Here is a 13,291-nt window from a genome sequence, read left to right on the forward strand (position 1 = left end):
CCGAACCAGATGGCTCTCTCTCAGGCCAACCTATAGCATGAACAAGCATTTGCTTTGTGGCTTAAAGCACTATAGGTTTGAATTTGTGACTGCTCCCAACACCTAGGATGGAACCCAAATAACAATGTTATTAATGCCATCTTTACCAAGTAAGAACCAGTTTGTTTTGAAGTTTCGAAATCACTTTTAAAAAAATTCAAAATCTTTTATTCTTTTTCTTCAAATTATTATTTTTATATACTTTTGATATCCTAATATCAAAAATAAAACGCATCTGAACAGAGACATTGACACCAGATGAACCCTATCCACCCAACACTCAACCACCATATCCCTCGTGCCATGCTCTAACACAACAAATGGGACAAAGATAACACAGAAGAATTATTGAAGTGCTGCATCTTCTGTTCCTTTTTCCTTCTCTCTCTCTCGAAAGAAATTAGGGGAACAGGATTAGGCAAAACACCAATACACCATGCACAAGATCCAGCCATTGTGATTTTGAAGGCTAAAAGTTTAAAGGCGAAACTGAAAGAGAATAAGCAGGAAGGCCTCAGGATAAAAAATCATACCTGATTGACTTGGCAGGGATGAGAAACAAAATGGTAATTTGATACAATTGTTTTGTTTTGTTTTTTTTTCGTGTTTTTTTTGGCTTTTTTTTTCCTTCTTACATTTCTGCAGAAGAGAATACACAACAGCAGCAATGCAATCAAAGACCTGCCACCTCTGTGACTTTGACCTGAAAATGCATCGGCATGCTGAACTTTTTAATCAAATATTTACACGCACAAAAACATGTATCCACTTGGATGTGAGGCACGCCCTTTGCGTTGCTCCCACTTGAACTCCTCCAGTTTGTTCTGTCTGTCTGAATTGCAAGATGCAGTTGAGTCCTTCGACTCCCAGAGAAGTGATTTTAACTAGAAAATAGACCGTTTCTCTTTTGCTTTGTTATAATTGTAATACAAGAGCAGCCAGGGATAGCACAATTGACCATTGAACAGTGAGAAGACCTGAAGAAGCTGCATAAGTAGATGTTTAGTACATGGCATTCATGTGAATATAACCATTTGAATAATGGTCCGGCAGTTTCAGATCATTGGTGCATGGTTCATGCGTGAAAGATTTTCATTGCCCATCTAAGAAAAGAGATTGTTTTAGAATAAATGCAAAGAAAAATCAAGCTTGTGAAAAAAAAGGTGTACAAGGGGAAAAAACAAGAGACTAAAGGAATCCATATACCAAACAAATCAACCCATGTGATGTTTCATAAACAAATATGCAGTAAGAGAGCCAGAATGAAAAATAAGGGGACGAATGTCCATGCAGAGAAAAAATTTCATCCATTTACAAAGAAAAGAAAATATTAAATCTATGCTTTTATCTCTGATAAGAAGCACTTAGTTTATTTAATGTACTCACATGAAGATGGTGCCGGTAATGGTGAAACTGACGGCATTGTGTCATGATGCTCCTCAGGTTTACCCCCTGATGGTGGCTGAGCATGGGCAAAGACTACATTTGGCAAAGGACTAGATGCAGGAATTGTTTGGGAAATTGGTGAAAGCGTTGGCGACACTGATGGTGGACCATTGTCAGGTTGAGGTGAGGTGGCAGAAAAGTGAGGAGAACTACTAGGTGCATTTGAAGGGGCTAAATGAGACCCCTTTCTGCCATTCCCTGTAAACCTTCTTTTACACCCAAATTGACAACCAGGAGGCTTTGCTCCATTGCTGTTATGAGGTGCAGGTGAACTTTTCAATGGGGCAGGTGAACCATCTACAGGTGCAGGTGCACTTCTCTTAGTTGGAGGTACAGGTGAAATTGCATGGGCATGGTGGGAGTGGTGGGAGTGGTGGTGGTGGTGGCGGTGGTGGTGGCGGTGGTGGTGGCGGTGGTGGTGGCGGCGGTGGTGGTGGTGGTGAGGGGGGTTAGGAAGAGATGTAGGAGAAGGTGAAGGGGCACTGCCTTCACCACCATGGAGAGAATGTTGCAAGATGGACGATAGACGAACCTGCTTCACTTTACCAAAAACAGTGTTATTCAGGCCAAGATTCTTGGAATGACCTCTGATGGTTTGAGCCAGTTGCTTTAACCTGGGGGTATTCCCAATAACCAGTATAACTGATGACAAAACAGTAGTAGGGGGAGCCACTGTTGAACCTTGTGAATTCCATAAGTTTATATACAGGTTCTGCATTCAAAAAGAAAACCATCAGATTCTGCACAGCAAACGCTAGAGTGGTCAATGAATTAATTCTCTAGAGAAACTGACAGGCATATCTCTATTCAGAAAAAAAGGATTGTAAATGCAGAAAAGAAACCTTTCCTTCACATATTCCTACCAACTCGCTTTTTACACAACTTCGAAGGACCCAATCCTAAGTCATGATCCCTCACTACCAATACACAAACACACCATGCTACATTCTCAAATACACATTCAAAAGTTGGAATACTGAAACGCTGCTGTGAAGAGATACTTCACACACATGTATGTATACAAATGGTTGTTACATAAAGTGCAAAATAGGTCATAGTTTAAAAGAAAGGAGGCAAATTATCAGCAAACCTCACGGGTTGTTAGATGAAGTCCTGTCATCAGTTGACTTTTCAGATCTGCAAAATTTTCCCTTATTTGAAAAATAGAGAAATTCAAGGTGAAGTTGAATGGTATTCGCACATTCTGCAAAAGAAAAGCACTCTGTGGTGGAATAATGGTAATTCCTCCAGGAAATTTTAGCACTTCAAAAGATAAGGCATCTCCGAACAAGGACTCAGTCAGTCTTAGAGATGAGTCGTTTACAACCAAATATTCAAACAAGCTCCTGATTAGACTTTGATCGGTTGATGTTATTTTTGAATTATTTTCAAGAGGATCAACCCCAAACATGACCTTTGTAGTGTTTGATCCAGTGAAAGGCTCTAGAGACAGGATAACAACCTGATTCAACAGATGAATTTGAATCAAAATTGAGAAAGTATGGATTGAATAATATAAGAGTGATCAATCCAGTGAATACCTTGGTATTAGGAACATTCATCTCATCAAAAATATCATCTTGAAGCTTCAATATATTGTCCTCCAGCAAGGAAGCCGACTTATTGACTAGGAAACTTGCTACTATATCATGATCTGAATACATAAAAATTGAACATGTTAATAACAATAATTGAAAGAGTGAATTTCATGGTTTGAACCCATGAAATAATTTGAAAAAAGGACTTGTGAAGATAAAATGCACATCAAATAAACAGAATCAATCATTGCATGCACCCACATAACATATATCATGAAAGGCACATTTTCATTTGCCCTTTTCTTCTACAGCTTCAAAACCAACACCTTTCTCTTATCTCTTCTTTAATGTCCTTTTCTTTCTTTTGCAGAAACGATTCACTCACTGTTAAGACACTGACATCATTGTAAAAGCATTAAGGGATGTCTACAAATCCATTGATGTTTATCACACAGAGGCATCCAATAACACATGTCGCGTCAATGAAACAAACCTCAACGCCTGTAACAACCAATGATACTCTCCACTGAACCATTTTACACTTTTGCACATATCAACAGCACAATGTGACTGAAGGTGATGAATCCCATACAAGATGCTACATGATTGAGACCCAAAAGGCATGGACACTACATGAATGCTTTATCAGCATCATGAAAAACACCAGTGATAACTTAATTAAAGAACCGATTAAGTTCAAATTATCCACAAGATACTAGATATGCAGCTGAACTAAGCTTAATAAGACCTTTGTCACCAATTCATTGGGACTGAAAGCCAAGCCAAACCAAATTCATCGGTCATTACAGAACTCAGCAAAACCTCGCTTGCAGCACCTAACAAAACCAGCCATGCATGACTATGGTATGAAGACCTATCATCTATGGAACATAACACACCGGCAGACTCCCACACCTTGTTCAAGCTTCCATCCAATTATCAGCACTATTAAGTGGATAGGCTAATAAATTTGAAGGGTGTAAGTTCATACTTAATGCATAATCAATATGGAACAGCATACTGCACAGTATACTACTCAGTAGCAACATATTGCTATGACAAAATATTTTAAACAAAGAAAAAACTTTAGCAAGAACATTGCCACTATCATTACAGAAAAGGCATACAGTACACGAAGTCTAGTTATAGTACTATAATCAGATACCTATTTAGCTTCCAGAAATACCATGATTGAGCAATTATTTTGTGCAATTCAAATTTCTTGTTTTGCATGCATCATAGATTGTATTTACTAAAACTAGCATGAAACCGTACAACATATCCCATCCATCTAAATTTCAGTCTTAAACAATCCATGATTAAGAAATCCATGTCCCAGAACGTAGGTCTATATCTCAAAAATCCAGACCTTTACCCAATTTAGAAACGCAAAAGACCACCACCTTGATATAGAAACTCTGATACCAAAATTCTTCCTTCACTTGTATTTCTAGCTTGACCAAATCTAAATAAACCAAAATTGCCAAACTACAATAGATTTTCAGACTCAAGTTTTAAATTACTAAATGCTGCGTAGTTTACCTTGTTTCCTCAGTTTAGGGGAAAAAAATCATTTACTTTCCCTACATTTTCTCACCAACCCAATACCCCACCAACTGATCATAACCACTTTCAAAACCCCAAATTCAAGCAACCACACAAAAAAGCCAAATTGATAAATTTCGCATTCCTCTCTGTTCTCACATTTTCCTATCAACCAAACACTTCTTAACAACCTCACCGAACAAAAAACAAATACCCACGAATTAAACATAACAAAAAAATATCCACTAACAAATTAAATAATAAATAATCCAGATCCATCCCTGGTTCAAAATGCCAACACCCACAGATCCAAAAACCCAGAAAAAAATTTAAAAAATGAAAATCGATCCCTACCTTTAAACCTGTAATCCAGATCCAGACCCCCTTGATCTGCAAATTTTATAAAAGGAGGCAACCAAAAAAGAGCCGACAGAAAAACAGCAACAGATAATAAAAGTACAAAAACACATCTAAATCCAATAAACCTAGTAACAATAAAATTGTCTTTACATCCAAAACAACAAAATCTCCTCTCTACATTTTGCTCTCCATTCTCATCACTTGTACCTATTCCTTGCTCCTCTTCACTACCATTAACACCATTTCCCACTTTTCCCATAATGTAGCCGATATTACTGCACAAAACAACCCCCCCTCTCTAAACTATGGCCTTCTTGATTCTTCTTCGTGGTGAGAATGGACTTGGGTTGTTTGGTGGTGAATTGGGTCTTTGTTTGTTGAGACCATTTTTTGTTTTGGAGTAAGAAAGTGAAAGAGCAGCAAGTAGAAGAAGAAGGGAAATAGAGAGTGCTGGAAGAAGGGAATTATAGAGAAGAAGGGAGAAAAGAGAAGGACCCTTTTGCTTGTCGTCCTAGTAAATCTTTAATATTATATTTTATAGTTTGAATTTGTTTATATGGAGTGATAGTTAGGGTTTGAAGTGGGAGAGAGAGAGGGACAGAGTGGAGTAACTATCTGTAGGAAGCATGGTCTGTTTTTGGATTAACGAGAGGTGGTGGTGGTTTATCTGTTTTTTTTTTTTTTTTTTTGTGATGTCTTTTCTTTCCTTTTTTATGGTAATTTATTTTCACTTCTTAGTTTAAATTTTTAACTTTTAATACAGTTTTAAATTTAAAGTTTCACAGTATATTTCATAAGTAATTTTAATTAAAAATATATTAAAATAATATTTTTATTTTTTACACCAGCATATCAATATTTTAAAAACAATCTAAAAAATAATAATTTAATATTTGTTAGAAAAAAACATTTTAAAAAATATAAACTGCCAAAATGTTAAAAGGGAAAAATTACATTAAAATAGTTTTTTTTTCATTAGTATATTAATTTTTTCAAAAAACATGTAAAAAATAATAATTTAATATTTTTGTAAATAAAAAACATTTTAAAACTATAAATTATTACAATGTTAAAGTTGCGTGAATGTAAGTCTACAAAAATTTGTATTGGGTGTTATGTCCATCATGTATTTCATGAATTTCTAGATTTTTAGTATGGTTTTAATATAGTTGATCTTTTAGATTAGGAAAGTTTTTTTTTTTTAATATTTATAATTCAAATCCAAGCCATTGTGGAGATGGGGATCTTTTAATTATTATGAACTATAGGTTTGTATTTGATTGATCTCGATGGTTGAGATTTAAATTGACTGTGTGTGTGTGTGTACATAGCAATTCTAAGATCACAGTTAGAAAAGTTAGCTTCATTAATAGTCCACCTTTATTTCAAAAATAGTTTATCTCAATCCAATTGTGAGAATTGCTTTTGTCTAGGTGCATGAATGTCACCTTTCTTCTTCTTGAACCCCAATTTCATTTATTTTTGTAGTTGACAAAGTATTTATTTTTGTAAAAAAAATATTTTTTTATAATTTTAAATTATTTTAATATACTATTGTAAAAAAAATTTAAAAAATATATTTTAAAGCATTTCTAATAAAAAATAATTTTAAAAACAATCATTACTGCATTATCAAATATATAATAAATCTAAAATAACTAATTTTAAATGGATTGAAATGACATATTTCTTAATTTGGACCTTGAGATTGATATAGGATTGATTATGTTAGAATAAGTTGATTTTAAAAAAAATCGCAGATATTATTTTAATTTATTTCTTTTAAAAAAAAAAAAAAAGCGAATGCATAACCTTAAAGTTACGCCGAGTCAATCTCCAAATAAATTTACTATTTTACTATTTATTTTCGGTGCAGAGATATTATATTTTCGTGATACAATGAAGTCTTGGTTTTCCGTTCACGAGGCTATAGAATTGCTGGCATTTTTAATTGTGATTACAAAATTGCTAGCAAGAATTATTATAATTATAATCATTATCGTACTGGATTAAAAAAAAAAAATGCGTAGGGACCATTGGGCAGTGACCAGTGAGTTTTGATGGAAATGGGGCTCCACCTGCGCACTAACCAGTGGGCTAGAACTAGATGTGTGGCTTCATAGAAGCTGTGGTGATTTATGAGAAAAGACCCTGCATTAATGCTCCAAATCATACTTTATTATTATTATTATTATTATTATTGCTGTGTTGTTGATATAGTTGTTGAGTCGGTTTGTATTCACTTCGTTTAATTAATATTTTAAAATTAATAATTATATAAAATTTTAATAATATTAAAAAAAATCTAAAATCTAAGTAAATAAACCCTCACATTTGCTCCAAACCATTATTGAGTACACTTGTTTTTGTCAGTTTTTCAGTGCGGTAAATTTGACTCTTCTTAATAAACTTAAAAGAGAAAGGTGTTGTCCTATTATATTATATTGTTCAAGGTCTTCACGATATATTTAGAGTTTTTAGTTAATGTTACTTATTTTCTTGAGATAAAATTATAAAGATGGTGGCAATAAAAAAAAATGTATCTTTGTATTGTATTTATAATATAGTATTGATAAATTAATAATACTAATTAAATAATATTTTTGCTTTAAAGTGATGTTTAAAACTGTAATAGATATTGTTTTTAAAATTATTTTTTATTTAAAAATGTATCAAAAAATAATATTTTTTTATTTTTTAAAGTTTATTTTTTATATCATAATATTAAAACAATAAAAAAAATACTAAAAAAATTAATTTAAAAAAAAAAAAAAATTTAAACTCAGGGTCTAATTTATAGAGCTCTACTGTATTTTAAAATAACAGAAATCCATATATGTATTTATCCTTGTTTATTTAAACCATAAATATTTATATATTTTTAGTGTTTTAAAACACTAACCTAGCATGAAAAGAAAGAAAAATCATCCTCGTCCATCGAATCCCTTGCCAACGGATTTAGATATTAAAAAAACACGGTGAGAAATAGTAGATTATCATTAACACACAAATTAGGATATGATTGTTTTGTTTGAAAATCGAAAAAAGATACATTTAAAAAAAATAAAAATGTATTATTTTGGCGTCTTTTTTACCAGAAATTACCTCAAATAATATTTTGACGTATATTTCTAATATTGGTGTATTTTAAAAACATTGCTGGAATACTTCAATTACGTGATCAATTAATTTATCTACATAATTAAATAAAATCCTCGCAATTTAACATTGCTAGTTATGTAAATAAATCATTTTATCTGTACAGAATAATTAAATTTATGAATGCACTAACTGTTAAAAAAAAAAGTACGCACTTTCACATGGGATTTATTTTTACAAATAATTAATAAGCAAATGTTTTATGAAGTTTTATTGGCTCGTATGGTGTTCACTTGAGAGTTGAGAGTCACATGTTGCTAAATGCTTGCCATATACGACGAGGAATCCATCGCAAGCCATGGACATGTGAATTCTATCCTCTTATTGATTGGGTAAAACATGCTTTCAGTCAATGATCTAGTATTAATTGGTATTTCGTATTTTTACGTTACAGCCTACTTTTTAAATGCTGAATTAGTAGTAAGATTGTGGTTGATTTTTAAAAATATTTTTATTTAGAAATATATTAAAATAATATTTTTTTATTATTTTTTAAAAGTATTTTTTTATATCAGTGTATCAAAATAATCTAAAAATATATTAATTTAAAATAAAAAAAATTTCAGATTTTTTTAAAAGCGGTTTTTGAAATCCAAAAACAAATAAACCTTATAATTATTATTTATCTGAAGAAAAAAAACATAAAATTAATGTTTTGCAAGTGTTTAAACATAAAAGAAAAAATATTTTTAATTAGAAATTATTTTTGAAAAACATATCCCGCCACAATCTCATGTGCACTTAATATTATAAAACCTTTTTTTATTTTTTTAGAGTGTGATATAAAATCTTTTTAGATCCCATTAGAAAAAAATAAATTTAGATTGCGTTCAACTCTGTTATATTATTTATTCTTGAATGTTTAATTACGAAAAAGGACTACTGACGATGGACGATGTTGATTAGTGGTTGTCGGCAGTGGATCCCAGTCCTTGCCCTTCTATTTGAACCATTTTAAAAATTTTGAATTTAAATATGAATTTTTTTAATAGTTTTTTGTATACAATTTTCTTTTCAAATACTTTTAAAATTATTATTCATCTAAAAAATATCAAATTAATTATTTTTTTATAATTATGTTTTGTTGATATTAAAAATTAATTGAAAAATATTTTTTAAAAAACACTATACTACCGTACATAACAGAGACTTGATGTAAAACCTTTTTTTTTTTTTTTTTTACAATGCGATATAAAATCTTTTTAGATTTCATTAGAATTTTTTTTTTTTTTTATGGTGTGTTCTACTCTATTATATTATTTACTATTGAATGTTCAGCTATGATAAAGACTAATGACGATGGATGATACTGATTAGTGATTGTCGGCAATATATCCTAATCAGTGCCATTTTATTTTGAACAATTTTAAATATTTGAATTTTAAAATTATTAAAGATGCTTTAGTCCTTGTAAAAACTTTGGGATATTTAGTGATACAATAATAGTTATTTTTTAAAATAATTATTTATTTAAAAATATATTAAAATAATATGTTTTTATTTTTTAAAAATTATTTTTATATCAACAATAAAAAATAAAAAAATAATTCTTTAACCATTGTTTTTTAAATTACTTGGAATGCAATTCCAAATAGCCCTTTCATAGCACAAGAAACGCTTGAGCATGGTCCAAAAAGATTGAAATAAACATAACTGTAATATTCACTATATCATATTAATAATATATATATATATATATATATATATAATTTGAATATGACTTAAGTTAGATTTTAAGTTAAATTTTAAAATATATCACCTTGATAAAACTCAATTATTATAAATAACTTGACTAACCAAATCAAATCAATTTCAAACTCTATGAGATCGACAACAAGGATTAAAAAAAAAAAGAAATAAAAAGAAGGTAAATAGACAGGAAAATTCAAAGAAGAATTTTTGGAAATGTAGTAGTGTCCAAAATGAAGATGTCCATAAATTCAAACCAAGAAGAGGGTAAAGACAAACACAGCTAGCTGTATTAATATCAACGATAGGCAACAGACTGCCTAGATTTGTAGTGATTTTTTTTTCAATTTTTTTAAATTTATAGCCTGGAGCTATTCATTAATTAAATTTTCATAAAAGCTTTAAAAAACACAAGCTACATTTGTTCACGATAAATAAAAGCTTAAGAAACCTGATTGCCTAGTGTGTGTTTCTTATTGTAGCGAGTGTATTTTTTAATTAAAAAACAATAAAATAATATTTTAATTGTAATTTGAATTAAACTTATTATTCTCTAAGAAGTATAATTAAGAAACCTGGTTTAAAACATGTTTAGAAATGCGATACAATTATATTTTTAAAATTTTAATTGATTTTGTTTAAAATAATTTTTTTATGTTTTTAGATTATTTTGATATTAAAAATAATTTTTAAAAAATAAAAAAATTTTATTTTAATATATTTTTAAATAAAAAAATATTTTGAACAATTATGGTAATTTAAAACAGTCCGGCTGATAGGTTCACTGTAGCCATGTAATAAGTTGATTTTTTTTTTTTTTGCACTAGCCTTGTATTTGACTCAGAAAACCTGGGTAGTCTCATGATTAAACCTATAATCTAAGTAACATGGTCAATAGTTTTTTTTTAAAAATAACACTATTTTAATAAAAAATTAAAAAAAAAATCATTTCCTCGAATTAACCTACAAATCATTTAATTAACCCATGATCAAGGAGGGTTTTCAAACGGTGCTTGGTTTACGTGCGTGACGGGGAAGCGTCAACTAATTAGAAAGCGAAATTACGGCTGGTGGCTGGGTACAGTGCCTCCAATACTGTAACGACTAATGAACCACACGCGGCAGTCACGGGAGATAGGTGGGTCTCACCGCCCCCACACGCACGCCCGTGATGCATGTGCATTTTGCGTGGATCGTCGTTTTGCTCTGACTTCACTTGTGTTTTATACTTTTTAGTTTTTTAGCCAGAGGATAATGCAGCGCAAACACATTGACTTTCATTTTAGCCAGCGGTGTCTTGACCATTGGATCTGACACGTGAACTAATCTCAGCCGTGAAAAAAAGTAATTCACGGCGAACTTTAATCTAGCTCTTATAAATTTATTGATATTTCTCTACTGGTAGTTTAGATTTTTCAAAGAAAAAATCAAATAAATTTTGTTTTACATTCATTCTTAGTTTATGGAGATTCGAGAGTAAAAATTAATTAAATAGAATAAAGAAAATGAAGCAATCCGGGGGGGGGTGAATAACTTTTTTTAAAAAACTAAAAAAATAGAAAGGTAAATTGATAAAATATACATTGAAGGAAATAAAGTGAAGGGCCAACCCCCCCCCCTGATTGTCATTTCTCATGAGAGTGTTCATAGCAGAAGCATAAAGTGATGCTTTGATTTATTAATCTTCCTTTAATCATATTCCTTTCTTATCCTATGATATCATTTTTCAATAATAAAGTGAAGTGCCAGATCCAATTTCCCAGCAGCATTTTCGTTCCATCGTGCAATCATGTCCTTCAATTTCCAGACGCACACAATTATACTTCACAAGCTAAGTACACTAGCTACTGAATTCCGTGAGCTGATTGAATTAAATCCATTCAATTAAAATAATATTATGTTAGTTTAAAAATATAAATTTTTAATATAAAAAAGTTATATATTATCTTGATCCACTCAGATTTCGGGGTTTGATTAGTTTACATTTCATCAAGTTTTTTTTAATACCCAATAACTTCAGTGTTGAGATTTGAGTGATTCCGTTTTAAAATAATTGAAGTTTGATTCGACCTTTAGCTCCTTTTAGGTGTTGATGTTTTTTAGAGCTTTCACAATTCCATCACACAGAGGACATATTCCGAGAGATGATGAGTGGCTTAACTTTTACAAGGATGAGGTTCCATTGTTGCATGCCAGTGGGAACTTTTATTTTTCAGGTCGTGTTTTTTTAATTTTTTTTTTAATTAACATAGATGTTTGGAGTAACTTACGTGCATTTCAATTAATTCCATGAACCATAAAATTAACAATCATATAAGTTTTTAGTGACCCTGAGATTTATAAGGATTGAATTGATGATCTTTATAGAACAAATTTTAAACTTAAATAGTTAAATTATACCTCTTAAAATTATATATATTTTTTAATTGTGATCCCACGGACGATGCGGAAAATATCATGTAGTACCTTTAATGTTTTATTTGTAATTAAAAATGGAAAATTTTCTAATTAAAGATATAAAAAATATATAATAAAACACAAGTACCTCTTGTTTTTAAATAACAAAAATTATCCATGTATAATCATGATAAAAATATATTTTTTATATTTTTTTATCAAACATATTTTTATCATAAAATATTAAAATCTCATTGTCTGCAGACCATAACAGTAAGACCCACGATATCTGGATAGATTTTTCACATGATGTATAGTGTATTGATACGACTTATTTATTTTTCAAAGATCTTCAAAGAGAAGATATAAAAAACTTTGAAAAAACTCTTAGATTTAATTATTCATGAATAATACGATACTTACAAGCAACGTAACTAGGTTGTCCTAGATGACCAGGGAATAAACCATAAAATAAAATAAACTAGAAATCCAGAAAAAACTAAAATAAAAAAGGAAACAAAATAAAAATATCTTAATTCCTGAATTGGAGCAATCCGAGTCGATTTTGCAGGTTTAAGATACCATTTAGAAATTGCCGTATTCTCAAAAAATTTTATTTTTTATTAAAAATTATTTTTTTATATATTTTTTGAATTGTTTTAATGCATTAATTTTTAAAAATAATTTTAAAAAATTAAAATATATTTTAGCATGAAAAATAATTTGAAAAGCAACAACAACTATAATCTTACTTAAACATACTTTAAACCATAAAATAACTAAAAAAAAAGGCATTTAAGATGAATTTTAATCACAAAAATTTTACAATGGTATCCGAAGTAGCTTTTTTAAGTTGATATAACTTATCAATAGAATATCCAAATAGAAAATCATAATCATCTAAAGGATTAGTTCGCATTTATCTCTTCAATTTGTCTTATTAGTTTCCTGTCTTTCTCTGTGATTCATGAATTTATAAAAGTACACATCTCATATCAACTTCTCAACGTGATCTCTGTTAGATTTTAATGTTCGGTTTTTTTTAATTATAAATATATTAAAATAATATTTTTAAAATTTTTTTGACGCCACACATTAAAATTGTGATGATTTTTTTA

At 30.1% G+C, this 13,291-nt stretch overlaps 1 protein-coding gene across 1 annotated transcript; it reads right to left on the bottom strand.

Annotated features, from left to right (window-relative positions):
- Nucleotides 1-559: 559 nt before the first annotated feature.
- On the bottom strand, nt 560-5,568 carry LOC118052985 (uncharacterized). Its single transcript, XM_035064094.2, has 5 exons — nt 4,923-5,568; nt 3,027-3,139; nt 2,576-2,947; nt 1,426-2,197; nt 560-1,025 (listed from the first exon to the last, which is right to left on the bottom strand). The coding sequence occupies exons 1-5, from the start codon at nt 5,185-5,187 to the stop codon at nt 955-957; spliced, it is 1,593 nt and encodes a 530-aa protein (XP_034919985.1). The 5' UTR covers nt 5,188-5,568; the 3' UTR covers nt 560-954.
- Between the last annotated feature and the right edge of the window lie 7,723 nt (nt 5,569-13,291).

The sequence above is a fragment of the Populus alba genome, chromosome 6, assembly GCF_005239225.2.
Source record: "Populus alba chromosome 6, ASM523922v2, whole genome shotgun sequence".
Classification (NCBI taxonomy): Eukaryota; Viridiplantae; Streptophyta; class Magnoliopsida; order Malpighiales; family Salicaceae; genus Populus; species Populus alba.